Source organism: Penicillium macrosclerotiorum (genome assembly GCF_028827735.1).
Source record: "Penicillium macrosclerotiorum strain IBT 26536 chromosome Unknown utg000006l_segment0_segment0, whole genome shotgun sequence".
NCBI classification, from domain to species: Eukaryota; Fungi; Ascomycota; class Eurotiomycetes; order Eurotiales; family Aspergillaceae; genus Penicillium; species Penicillium macrosclerotiorum.
Window position 1 is genome coordinate 125504 of NW_026643085.1, and position 13715 is coordinate 139218.

The 13715-nt window shown below is 47.1% G+C and overlaps 5 protein-coding genes across 5 annotated transcripts; 3 read left to right on the forward strand and 2 right to left on the reverse strand.

The window, feature by feature from the left end:
- Positions 1-407: 407 nt before the first annotated feature.
- N7462_005340 (uncharacterized protein) lies at positions 408-927 on the forward strand (the record flags this gene model as incomplete). Its single annotated transcript, XM_057077058.1, has 2 exons — positions 408-557; positions 640-927. The coding sequence occupies 2 exons, from the start codon at positions 408-410 to the stop codon at positions 925-927; spliced, it is 438 nt and encodes a 145-aa protein (XP_056932638.1).
- Positions 928-1957: 1030 nt separating this feature from the next.
- On the forward strand, positions 1958-3307 carry gprC (the record flags this gene model as incomplete). Its single annotated transcript, XM_057077059.1, has 1 exon — positions 1958-3307. The coding sequence occupies one exon, from the start codon at positions 1958-1960 to the stop codon at positions 3305-3307; it is 1350 nt and encodes a 449-aa protein (XP_056932639.1).
- Positions 3308-6749: 3442 nt separating this feature from the next.
- N7462_005342 (uncharacterized protein) lies at positions 6750-7066 on the forward strand (the record flags this gene model as incomplete). Its single annotated transcript, XM_057077060.1, has 2 exons — positions 6750-6754; positions 6820-7066. 2 exons carry the CDS (start codon positions 6750-6752, stop codon positions 7064-7066), a joined length of 252 nt encoding a protein of 83 aa, XP_056932640.1.
- Positions 7067-11098: 4032 nt separating this feature from the next.
- On the reverse strand, positions 11099-11611 carry N7462_005343 (GNAT family N-acetyltransferase; the record flags this gene model as incomplete). The annotated part of the gene is made up of 1 exon (XM_057077061.1): positions 11099-11611. The coding sequence occupies one exon, from the start codon at positions 11609-11611 to the stop codon at positions 11099-11101; it is 513 nt and encodes a 170-aa protein (XP_056932641.1).
- A 604-nt stretch (positions 11612-12215) lies between these two features.
- On the reverse strand, positions 12216-13463 carry N7462_005344 (uncharacterized protein; the record flags this gene model as incomplete). The annotated part of the gene is made up of 2 exons (XM_057077062.1): positions 12216-13017; positions 13132-13463. 2 exons carry the CDS (start codon positions 13461-13463, stop codon positions 12216-12218), a joined length of 1134 nt encoding a protein of 377 aa, XP_056932642.1.
- Between the last annotated feature and the right edge of the window lie 252 nt (positions 13464-13715).

The following is a 13715-nucleotide window of genomic DNA, read 5'->3' on the forward strand; positions in this document are numbered from 1 at the left end:
GTCCTTTTGGATATTTTGGATACTTTGGATGAATGGTGCCAGATGTGCTCCACTCCATCCACCCTTCCCCTGATTTTAATACCCATTGGAGGCTAATTGGACATTAACCGGAGAATCATGTTCAGTGCGGAGCAGTTGGCCACCCATGTTTCAGTCCCAAGGCGCTCACCATCGCGTCGTCCAAGACGGCAGAGATCCACTCTCACGAGGCCACTCCCTCGCTATGGTTGGATGGTGGGCACTAAGCTCATTTTCGATCCAATCGTACCGTGGCGAGATCATTCGTGATTATTGAGTACACTATTGCTCGCTGCTCGCCTCTGTCTCCTCTGCGATCGACAGAAGTCTCCGGGAAGGTGCTCTGGGGGCAGACCCGGGCTTCGTTCGAAGCCCAGCGACAATTCACAATGGGGTCCCCCGATCAACCGGCCAGAGAGCTGATTCGGCCTCGGGTCGTCTTCGCCCCTCATCCCCCTCCTGGTCAATTTGGCGGTTTCGAGCATTGCGCACGAGCATGGAGCACCGAGAACCGAATCGTTTGTCCTGTCCAGGCATCGGTAGGCCACCGCCGATCGTCATGCCCCGCCTAATTATCCAGACTGGACACGGAAGAGGCGAGCTTAATTCTGTTGTTGACAGAGACGGCGCAAGCGCGATAGGTACGCCATTTCCAAGAATTGCATCAGCAAATCGGAAAAGCACGGTGCCAGTGGTGTCCTGGAATCCGGAAATCAAGATCCCTTCTCGGTGGGCGAATTGCGATGCGCTCAGAGCGCAGACAAGCGCCCGGCGGGGAGGGGGAAGGGAGAGGTCCAGCACGGGGGCTGCGACGAAACGTACTGGGGTCTTCCGCTAGCGTTCCAGAAGGCTTTGCCCCTGCGTCGGAAAACAGGGCAGAATCGGACGAGGCGGGAGGAGAGTGGCTAGAAGCATGTTCCAAGCCCCGTTGCGACGCGGAGACAAGGTTTTCGGGGCGCGCAAACGTGGGCGCATGTTCTCCGTCGTCCGCACTCCCGTCCCTTCTCCTTATACATCCTTCAGCTCCGTCCAACAGAGGGTCCCAAAAATGCAACTCCAATAGGGTCGACCCTTTTTGGGTCCGCGCGACGCCTGATATGGTAATTCCTATGCCGCGCAGAGGCCACGGTGATTTCAGGTGGATATTAGCCGTCTGGACCAAACTTCGGGCCCTCATGGTTGATTCGACATGCAAAGATTTGATACGGCAGCGCTCTCCACTCTCACCCCTCTCTTCCCCCGACTCCGTCCTTCGAGAGGGGCTCTGGTCGCCTGAAAGTGGGGGCAAGTGATGGTCCATTCTGGGTCTTGCCAGGCCTTGCAAGACTATGGAGTCATTGGCTTCTCTCATGGGTTGGAGCGAACCCTTGTCTCCTCAACGGGACCCTCACGGAGGTAACCCCCTCCCCCCTAAAGGGCCTATAACCGCAGGGCAAAAGCTCTAGTGTATCCCGACTAATGATAGGCAAAGACGGCCTGTGGAATAGAAGACGCTCACCCTCTTTCTCCCTGTTCTATTGCTTTTAGAGTTCCACCCAGCCCGACATTAGTCGGCAAGTGGATTATCATCCACATCTTTGGAATCTGGAACCAAGTGGGAGGGTCACAGATAATAATAGTCCCCGTCCATCTCGCTCGTCGATTTTGTGTATCCCTTCCCCTGTCGTCTTTTCGCTTCCGCCCGAGGCCTTTCGTGGAGAGGACAACGAGACGGTGTCAGCCAGACCAAACAGACACGCCGAGATTTTGGCTCGGTCGACGCGAGGTTCCTACAACGACTGGTCGTGACAAGCCGCCGCTCGCGAGTCCGCGATCACGGTTGCAAGGCCAGGAAAAACCTCCCGCAACGTGCTGGCCATCCTCGTGCGTTCGAAACCCAAACGGATGAGGGTCGTCGGGCGTCGAAAGGTCTCACAACTCCCACAGCGGCATTCCCAAGATGTCTTCATTCCTTCTTTTGAGCATGCTGCCCCGAAGTGATTCTTCGGCAGGCGAACTAGTGCCGCGACTGACCAGCGATGTGAGACTGGACATCGACCCACTGCCGTTGGCCCAGCGAAGAGGTCTCATTGCAGTCGCCATCATGGCCTTTCTCTCTTTTATTGCGACGGCATCGCTTCTTTCATTTATTACATACCGCCTCATCTTCTGGCGCTCCAGCTACCAGAGATACATTGGTTACAATCAGTATATCATTCTGATTTACAACCTCGTCCTGGCAGATTTCCAACAATCCCTTGCCTTTCTGATATGTTTGAAGTGGATCGTCTCTGACAAAATCAAGTCCGGGACCGCGGCTTGCTTCCTGCAAGGTCTCTGGCTGCAGATCGGAGATCCGGGCAGTGGCCTATTCGTGCTTGCTATTGCCTTCCATACTTTCTTGCTGGTGGTATGGGGACGCAAGATGTCTTATAAATTCTTCGTGTCTTTCGTCTGCGGAGTGTGGGCGTTCATTGCGATCATCGTGATCATTCCCTTGGCCGCATATGGTGCAGATGTTTTTGTGCCTTCCGGAGCCTGGTGTTGGATCAGCGAGGAATACGAAACCGTCCGTCTTTGGACTCATTACATCTGGATCTTTCTCGCCGAATTCGGTACTGTCTGTTTGTATGCGGTCATGTACTTCCAATTGAGACGTCAGATTGCAGCATCGTCAATTCTTGGCAACAGCCAACTCGAGAGCCTAAAGCGCCTGAGACGTGTGGTCGGATACATGACTATCTACCCTATCGTCTACATTGTGCTGTCACTTCCGCTTGCCGCCGGGCGTATGGCAACGGCAAACGGGAACAGTCCTTCCATTACATTCTTCTGCTGTGCTGGTAAGTACAACTCCCTTTGGATGCTTGACTTCCCTCCCTCAAACAATCCAGACGATGTGACTAACCTGGTTGAAGGTGCGATTATTACTAGTTCCGGCCTTGTCGATGTTGTTCTCTATACCCTCACTCGCCGAAACCTCATCATCGATTCTGAGCCCAGCCATGATCGATCTTATAACAAATTTGCTAGCAGCAAAGGGCGACGTGGTGACACTCATTTGACGACCATCACTGCCGAGCCCAAGTCTCGTAACAAGCTTGGTATGAACAACGGAGATGATCCCGATCGTGATGGGTCGACGGATAACATTGTTCAACCGGGCGTCGAGATGGGTCCTATGGGCAAGGTATACCAGGAAACCACCATTGAGATTACCACCGAGCCCGCATATCCATCAGAAGGCGCAAGCGAACGATCCAGCAAAGACGACTTCAATGATACCCCATCCCGAATGTGGAGACGCTAATATGTCTCCTAATATACTACAAGCGTCCTCCTACCCTCGTTCCATACCGAGGCCTTCTTTTTTTTCCCCTCACGCTCGTGCGAGACTTTACCATCGACCCTACATCTTAATAATCTCCAACTTGTCTACCCCTTACGACTTCTACCTCGCTTATGGGACCTTGGTGGCCGATCTCAGATCCACGTATACATACACTTGCTTTTCTTTTTACGACCTTTCAGCCCCTTCTTCTACTCTTCTAATGACCTTCCTGTACATATTTCGAAAATAAAGTCGATGTGTTCTAACTTTCTGGCTGAGGAGAGATAGCAGGGATTAGGAAGATTCCCATATATACATGTCATATATTTTTGACTCGAGGATTGAGAAGTTCAGTATCCGAGATATCAGCATTCACCGATATGGGATCAGGATAGACTTTCAAGAAACCAAAGTGGATAACTATGTTCAAATATATTCCTTGGGTAATTGTTTGCGGCACAAAGGCCGCGAGACCCTACACATCAAGCAAATAAAGTAAATATTTGGCTGAGGAGGCCTGCACCGGCTGGTTGATGCTCCAGCTTGCGAAGGGGTGTCGCATGTTTTTGAGGACAGGGGCAACGGGAACCCTCTCCAGCCGAGTGATGAAGTTGAATTGAAGAGCTTAAATGTGAATAATATCCACCTGAAGTAGAGTGCCGTGTATGTTTCAGTGGAGTAAAAAGGTCTAGTTCGGATTCGAAAAAAAAAAAAAAAAAAACTGCCTTCTATCCAAATTACTCTTTTCCCTCTTAATAAGCCTGAGGCGTTGGTCCCAGTAGCTAGCTTCATCATGTACATGGTATCACCGTAACTTTTATCAGGTGGCTGTTGAAAGTTCACAGTGACCAGTCCCAAGAATAAAGTAAGGCTAATAAATCTTTTCTTTGTCCGGGTGGTATATAGAACGCTTCAATCATCTCGGCCTGGTATTTACTGCTACCATCTCTACGATCCCCGAACGATTTCCCTTGAAGATTGCAACAAGAACTGAAAAGGAGAATCATATCCACCAACTCTACCAAATAATGACTCCATTTTCTGAATTCTGCGAGCATAAATCTCTGCGACCTCAATCACAGCCCTGGGGGAAAACATCGGGCCCATTCCGGGTTCTTAGAGACTAAATGGTACAAAGGTTTCACAGTGGAACGAGTTGGTGTCTCGATTATGTGTGACTCCTCAAGACGCGCATGAAAAAGGGAACTGTTCTCCTATCCCCTTTGAAATCCAGTCTCTGAAGTAACGGGCATATGGTCAGAGAGAAGGTCCAGTATAACTGTCATAGATAGTCCAATCAAAGAGGATAGAATATAACTTTACAGAATTCTGAACCAGCGACAGTTCTAGCCACCGAAATTAGTGGATATTTGATGCACGTATCCTCATTCGACAATTTAAGACATGGAGAGGTGAATTTGAAGATCTAATGCCAACTTCATGTGAGGGTTCTGAAAATCTCGAACATAATAATATCCTCGAATCTGTATCAAAAACTGTCTTGAATAAAAATCAGTGGCCCAATGGTGCCACTAACGTTGTTTCGCGAGATGTGTAGGAACAAAGAAGAGCTATGAAAATACGGCCAGCAAGAAATAACAAATAATTGCAAAAATAGCCAAACCAACTGATAAATGATCTCCGGCTTGGTTATAGTATCTGAGATGGCTGATAATGGTCAGTCTGCTCGGTAGCAATTGAAGCTGAAAATTTAATTGTCGCAAGATTGGACACTGCTGCAGTGACTCTGATATACCTTATCTGGACTGCTCTCTTGCTTTACTATTGCCTGATAAGTCAAATCATTTGAAAGGCAACTACGGCGATGTTAATTTTGAATCCTTGATGTCCCTATAGCATAAGCTTTATGATTTTACGGACCAACCTGGGTCTCCTTCCAGATCACTATTCCGAGGACACTACATTTTCGCAACTACGCTTCCACGGGAATGACGGTCAATACTCAAAGCAATACCACTCAGTGTGATTTGACTTTATTTCTGAACCCCGAGAGTTTTGATCCTGGGAGGTAAGAGAACGATGCGCGAAGCAGCCCTGTTTTCTTTTGGTATTAGATCTAGAAGTTACTATGGCGACCCACCTTGCTTGGGTCCAATCGCGTCTAACTTTAGCAGAAAAGTTTCGCCGGCGGAGAGGTCGACAGCTGGCATTGAATATGAAGATAGCTTTTCTTTTCTTTTCAGTTCTCACAGGTGCGAGGCTGTCCGGAAAAGCCGACCTTCAACTATATTGTCCTACTTCCTATGAATCTACAGATCCACTGCAGGTAATACATTTATCCCAAGATGGTTAGGGAATACGATCTAGATGCGGCCTGTCTTATCTTTGCAGGTTGCTTTACAAGATTGAACCGAGAAATTCTCCACGCCTTTGATAATACTGCAGTATGTACTCAAAAGGATCGACAGGTGATGTAAAACCTGGGCATATACCCAAAGAAATGTGACACGATTACATAGATTAATTGAAATTGAGATCTTTTCAAAGATACATGAATGTAGTATATGTAGTACATCCATATACATGTGACACAACTGACCTAAAGCACCCGTTTAGTTCAACGCAGCGTTGCATCCCTCACTGAGAGGGTGATACTCAAACCTGCCTATGTTTTCGCATATTTCGATAAACACCGGTCAACTGCTCCTTTGAATCATTTTATTGATAGGTTGAGTCTCAGTTTGTCATCTATTGGTAATTGGCCTGGGAGGGTCGATTACAACTCCAGTCATGGCAATCTTTGATACCGCCAAAATTTTGACACCTTCGATACTGATATTTGGTAAGAACCGGCTGGGATTGAAAATCTCCACGATGTCCATGACAGATGGAATTTGAATCAAATGAAGTCAGGTGCTGATATAAAAGAAGGTCTTTTTCTTAGTTTTCATGAGGCCAGTGTTGAGGTTAAAGCTGCCGTGACAGGAGACGCGACTATTCCCCGCACCCATAGTATTTACCAGTCAAAATCATCTTCTCCACAGAGTGATGTAAGGGCAGCGAACCCTTGAACCCTCAGCCGATTTCAGAAAAGACGGACATTGATCATATCAGATTTCTAATTGACAACAGGGGACATCTCAGTCATGCTCAAATATCGAATACAGCTCACTAATTTCATATGGCCCTGCAGAAGCTTGCAGCACCAATACTTCCGTAAGCTCCTATCAAACCTAGCGAGATCTCGACTTTTGATTAACAACCTCATTGAAATAGTGTTCCGGCATTCAACCCGCTTGTTGTACTGGAACATGCGCAGATCTTAGTAGCAGTGTCGATCATTGTGGATCTTGCCTAACCTCATGTGTCAATCATCTATGCCCTGCAACTATGCCTAGCTGTTGCTCAGGAAACTGCGTTGACCTGGCTACAAACAATTCTAATTGTGGATCTTGTAGTAATGCGGTAAGTTATGAAGAACAAAAAAGAATGAAAACCCATTCCGACAAGCCATCACTAAGATAGAATAGTGCAATGGGCAATATAATTGGTGCTGCGGAGGATCTTGCACTAATCTGTATGCTAACTCAACACATTGTGGGTCATGCGAAGCAGCACCGGTGGGTCGACATCTTTGATAGTGCATTTGAATCAACGCTTGATCTACGGCTTGAACTCATGATTACCTCTAGTGTTCTGGAGCACTGCCCGCCTGTTGTGCGGGAAGGTGTCATGATTTGGCAGCTGATCCCCTACGCTGTGGATCATGTAATATAACTGTGAGTAATACTTATCAATAGGTATTTTACTCCTCGGTTTACCTCCCTAATATAGTGTTAGTGCGATGGCAGTGCCCCGAATTGCTGTTCAGGAGCTTGTATAAACCTAAGCAATGACACTGATCACTGTGGATCCTGTACTGCTGCCCCCTGTCTGGGAGTCTTGCCTGCTTGTTGCTCGGGCTCTTGCAATGATTTGAGCTCAAGTACTTTGAATTGCGGCGCGTGTAATCATACTGTGAGTTTTTTTTTAACTCGAAATCTGGAGTCTCATGCCCGGAATTAGCGAACCCTATTAATGCTGTCTACAATAAATCTAGTGCCCAGCCACGTCTCCAGTTTGTTGTTCTGGCAATTGTACCAACGTGGGGAGTAACCCTAGTCACTGCGGCTCATGCACTACACAATGTGCAGCCTTAACTCCCACGTGCTGCTCTGGCGCATGTAAAGATCTCAATACTGACATAAATTACTGTGGATCATGTACAGCTTCACCTTGTATAGGCATAGTCCCAGCTTGCTGCTCGGGTAATTGCTATGATCTCAGCTCCAGCCCATTACGATGTGGATCTTGCAATAGTTCTGTATGTCTTTCTCATCAGTCATGCAGTATGAATAGCTAATGAATTTATGTACAGTGCACAATAGATTTGCCGACCTGCTGCTCGGGTGCTTGCACCAATATAAACACTGATATTGATCATTGTGGGTCTTGTACAGCAACTCCATGTACTGGCGTGACACCAGCTTGTTGTAGTGGGGTCTGTTCTGATTTAAATTCTAATCCATTACGATGTGGCTCTTGTAACTCCACAGTCAGTCTCATTCCTTCGTTATAATACCCCTGCTACGTCTATTGACTTACATATTCTGGATAGTGCTCTACAGCCTCACCTACCTGCTGTTCAGGACTGTGTACAAATCTCAACTCTGATCTAAACAATTGCGGTGCTTGTAGAACGAATTGTACAGGCGTATCGCCTGCTTGTTGCTTTGGTACATGTGCTGATTTGAGCTCTAATCCTGCCCGGTGTGGATCGTGCAGTACAATTGTAAGTGAATAGGATACTTGAACACAAATTGTCACATTCCAATGATGCTTTCCAAAGAAAGCTAATTTCAAAATCATTATTAGTGTCCCGCGACAAACCCGACCTGTTGCTCGGGAAGTTGTACGAATTTAAATACGGATATCCGTCGTTGTGGGTCTTGTACCACGCCCCCTGTACCGGCGTAGTTCCTGCTTGCTGCAATGGAACTTGTGCAGATCTCAACTCTAGCTCAGTGAACTGTGGCTCATGCTCCAATCGAGTTAGTTTGCTTATTGATTCAAGTTGTTTTGAGTTCGAAATTAGAGATCTGTATCTAAATGCAAGATAGTGCTCTGCATCCTTGCCATCCTGCTGTTCAGGTTTTTGCACCAATTTGAACTCAAGCAGCTCTAATTGTGGAGCTTGCAATACTACTGTTTGTGATAAATATTCTGAAAGATCACGTTGAGCTTGATTATTAACATTCAACTCACTCGATAGTGCAGCACAGCACGACCCAACTGCTGTGCCGGAAATTGCACAAATGTTGCCACAGATCCTTATAATTGTGGCTCATGTACTGCCGCACCTTGTAATGGCACAGCCCCTGGGTGCTGTATCGGGATATGCACGGATTTTGATAGTGATAATTTACACTGCGGGACCTGCAATATTACGGTATGATAATTTTTCTGATATATTTTAGGATATTACTTATCACCTGCCTTTCAAAAGTGCTCTATAGTCCAGCCCACATGCTGCAACGGCACATGCACTAATCTCAACAACGATCCTAATCACTGCAGCTCATGTTCAGCGGCACCGTGCTCCGGTGTATCACCAGCTTGTTGTTCGGGCATTTGTTATGATTTGAGTAATACTTCATCACGTTGTGGAGCGTGTAATATAAGTGTAAGATTACTTTACTATTTCAACTCTTTTCATATCGGCATTTTGGTCATAGCGGTTCTAATTGAGGCTAAAATTTAGTGCCCATCCACATCACCTACTTGCTGCTCAGGGGTATGCACAAATTTGAACACAACAGCTGCACGTTGTGGTACTTGCAATACAACCGTATGATCTTGAATCCTTTGCTTTTATTGTTCAGTCGTGCACTCATTGAGATCGTTATGAATATAGTGTCCAGTCACATCACCGACATGCTGCTCCGGTAGGTGTACAAACTTAAACACTAATCCATTAACTTGTGGTTCCTGTAATACAACTGTAAGAGATTTCCATTGAGCTCGCACCAAATTTAGATATTTTAACTATTCAAAGTGTCCTGCAACTGCACCCACGTGTTGCTCCGGAATATGCACCAACTTGAACACTAGCCCTATACGTTGCGGAACATGTAACACAACAGTACTTCCATCTGTCCTTCTGATCTATTCGGGTCTAATCGATCAAAAATTAGTGTTCTGTGGTAACCCCCACATGCTGCTCAGGGGTGTGCACAAATCTAAATTCCTCGGCCACAAATTGTGGATCCTGCAATAACACGGTATGCCCGACAGTCCAAAATAAATTCTATCGGGAAATCAATTAGTTGACTCCTGAATTTCCATAGTGCCCCGCTACGTCACCAACCTGTTGTGCTGGATCATGCACGAATTTAAATACCAACCCTCTGAGGTGTGGGACATGTACCAGGGCGGTAAATATTCATAACATCGATTGATCTCTGCGGAAAGGAATCACAATGGTCTAATCTTTTCTAATCATGAAATTAGTGCAATACCACCTCTCCCACTTGCTGTTCAGGAAATTGTACAAATCTCAGTACCGACCCAAGGAATTGCGGAGCTTGTGGTATTGTGGTATATCTTCCCTTCTGCACATTATTCCAAGATAAAATCAGTATATCTCACATTGAATTAATTTAGTGCCCCACAGCATCACCTACTTGTTGCTCAGGAGTTTGTACAAATTTGAATACGAATCCACTGACATGCGGAACGTGTAATAATACTGTAAGCTCTTATAATTGTATAACAATAAAGCGTGGGAGCAATTATGACCTATATTTTTTCACACAAAGTGTCCACTTACTTCTCTAAACTGCTGTTCTGGCAATTGCACAACTGTTCTGACAGACCCTAAAAATTGCGGAACTTGCGGAATATCGGTAAGAAACTTCTATTCCATGATCATTTCATGGGAATATTCCTCCCCCACTCCCCAAGGCTGGTCACTTCTCCATAACTTGCTGAATTTTCGAAGTGTCCAACAACATCTCCGACCTGTTGCTCAGGCATATGCACAAATTTGAATACAAATGCTTCGACATGTGGATCCTGCACCAATACGGTGAGTTTCCAATGCTCTTCTTTAGTATGGAAAATTAGTGGCTTATTATTTATCTACCAGTGTACCGGTACTTCGTTAAATTGTTGCTCTGGGACCTGTACTAACATGACCTATGATCCGAGAAACTGTGGGACGTGTGGTAGAACTGTGAGATTAATTACCCACTTTCGATGGATTGTAATTTGACCTCGATATTTCAGTGTACCGGAACCCAGAACTGTATTAATGGCAGTTGCGCTGCTTGTCCCACAAACACAACATTCTGCTCAGTTACTAGCGCGTGTGTAAGTACCTCAAACCTCACCAAACTGTCTACAAGTCGAGACTTACGCAAGGACAAGTGTCCGGCCAACAATGTTTGTGTTACTTCGGGGTCGCGTCTGGGCTGTTGCGATCCTGCATTCGCTTGTCCACCGCTCCTTTCTCCTAGCTCTCCAATCATATGTGTGAGTAAAGAATTTTGCTATCTAGAAGTATAGGCGGTCACTGATGGTGAATCAATAGTGTTCCCTGCCATGTATTCTGGGCTTTTGTGCCCTTGGCTTTGCCCGGAACGGAACAAAAATACTAGCACCGTTGTAACAAGTTGTGGGTGCAATGATTTAACGTTGGTATATATATATCGACTACGAATCAACAGTCTTTCTTCACCTCCTATTCCGCACCAACGTCCACGTCATGATTTAATGTAGTTTGATCTCTCCCGCGTATTTACTCAAATTCTTGCGAAAGTAAATGCGGTCGTAACCATCTTCTTCTCTTCTTCCAATTTCTTCAAAGCCCATTCGTCGGTATATTTCCAAATTCTCGTACATTTTAACATTGGTATAAAGCGTCAGTGCCGAGAGGTTTTCGGAATTTGCGATCTCCTCTGCGTACTCCATCAAGACTCGTGCATACCCTCGGCCTTGGCTCATCGGGTCTACTACCAAGTTGTCGATTTTGGCCGAGGATGAGTCGGCATCATACATAAGCACAATGGAGCCGACTGTTTTGATCTTCTCTCTCAGAACAAACACCTCCCGGGACTGGATAACTTCTTGATAGTCTTCAGTCATGGGGGCTGGAGGCTTTCCAATGCGGTCGATATATTTGGCATATGCAGCATCAACCATTGTTTTGATGGCTTTAACATCCTCAGGTGTAGCTCTGGTTATAGTGAGCCCGTCTTTGAAAACTCTGGGCTGGCCGATCATTTTGTGTGATGAAACAGACTGGATTATTGAGGAAGAGGGGAATGATCGACTGGCCATGATGAAAAAAGACGTGAGACTCGCCGAATTAGACACCCTTCAGTGCATTGGAGATTTAAAAAACGCACCTGGTGATTGACGAGGGAGCTGTTTTCGTGTTCATTTCTCACCCAGATCAGCGATTATTAGTCAGTAGTACCGGTGCTCAGGCGGGATGAGTCAGAAGTCCATTTGTGGCACCAACTATGCACGTGGGAGAAAATGCCGTCGATGGGAGATCCAATTGCTCTAGGTTTAGAAGACATGTATCTAATTATTTACCGTAGAATGGTCAATGAGGGACAGCTGTTGAAAAATGCTCTTAGAGTCTCTTCAAATCATCACCACATTTGTTGTCGACTATTCCGTTCGAGCGTCGCTATGAAGCTCTCTCTCTCACCAGAAGAGAACCGTGATGGGATTTCTACGGTTTTATTGCTATACACTTAACTCCAGGCAATCTTTTGGTGTCCTGGAACAAATCAATCCTGTCCAACTCTAGTTCCGCTTACGGGCTACTGTGAGCCAGTTTCCTGCGACCCCTTGAACTGTCGTCCATGCACATGGATCAAGATGACTTCTTGGTCTTAGAAACCTGTTGGCGAGATCCCTCAGTCTCAGTAAACACAAGTTCATCACGCTCCCACATCAATTCGACTGCAGCACCGGTGGGTCCTGATACCACTGTCAGTAGGCCCACCTTGATCAACAAACTAGGCCAGGAGACGGTGCCCAGGATCGGCTTATGGGCCACGGTATGGAGCCTGAGAGCCCATAATAAAATCCCTGCAGACCCAATGAGATAGTCCCACCGTAAGAAGACATGGACACCTTCCGCCACCGTAGCAACCTTGAGACCAGACCAGGGCAGAGGAATCGCAAAGACCTTGGACGGGTGTAGAGCATCCACAAAGCGTTCTGCAAACAGACTTGGAGCAACGACTGTCGCCAGAGGCAGAAGCCAGGAGATCAGATGAGTCAGGGTCGCATTTGCAAAAGCAGACGCATACACCCATCGTAGACCAGACATGGAAGCCCGGCGGTCATTTGGGAAGATCGGGGAGAGAACCCAGTAGGCGACTGTGGTCAGGATGGATACATAAGCGGGCCAGGGTTGCCAGACCGCAATTGCGATTTGCTTCAGGTCAATGGAAATCACAGACGGGGCCGGCAACACCATCATTTGGCTCGGGACCACGTATCCTATCACAAAAACGAGCGGCAGCACCGCCAGCACAACGCGCGGGACCCGAATATTGTCCGCATGGGGCCGACGAGCGGTGATAGAATTGCCGAGTTGAAGAGCACAGAGCAGCGGCGTCGCAAAGGCAAAGGTCATGAGTTGCGCCGTCAGGCCAAAGATCGCCGGGCTGGGTAATTTGTCAGTGGTGTGGTCATGTACGAATTCTTCTTCTGTTTTCCTTCATCTCTTGCCTCTTGAAGACATCGGGGGATCGGAAGAATAGGGGCACAAGGAGACCTACTAAGCCGCTATGGTGCCGGCATTGCCCTTTCGCCATGACTCGAGCACCATCAACGTCCACGCAGCCCCAAAAGTGCCCGAAAAGCCGATACTGTGCAGCATCAGAGTTGAACTCTGACCATCGAGCGATGGGTAGAAAAAGGTTGTCAAGAGAGTTAAGATGTGATCGATGGGCTCGAATCCAGTATAGAGTGTGCGGAGTGGCGCATCGAGTCCCGGCAGCTTGCCGGATGCCACCGCATGGCGGGCCAGCTCATCCAGTCCGTTGACATAGGAGAAGTAGAAAATCGCATAGAGTGCAAATGCACTCAGGGAAAACAGAACAATTTTCATGGTGGGACGGATAGGAGTCGCGAATTTCATGCAGCGACTGCCGAGGTGCAAGGCCGGGGAGGTCTGGGGAACTTGGGGAACTGGGGATGCAGGGATAGGAAAGGGTTTAAATCTCCATGACGAGGGTCCGATCAGTCCAAACCGAGGCTGACAGCCCAACCCCACACAATCTTATTGTCATGAGAGAGAAAGGCTCCTGGGTTCCTCAAATTGACCTCCAAGACCCCCTCGATCCGGTCGGCTGTCGATCCC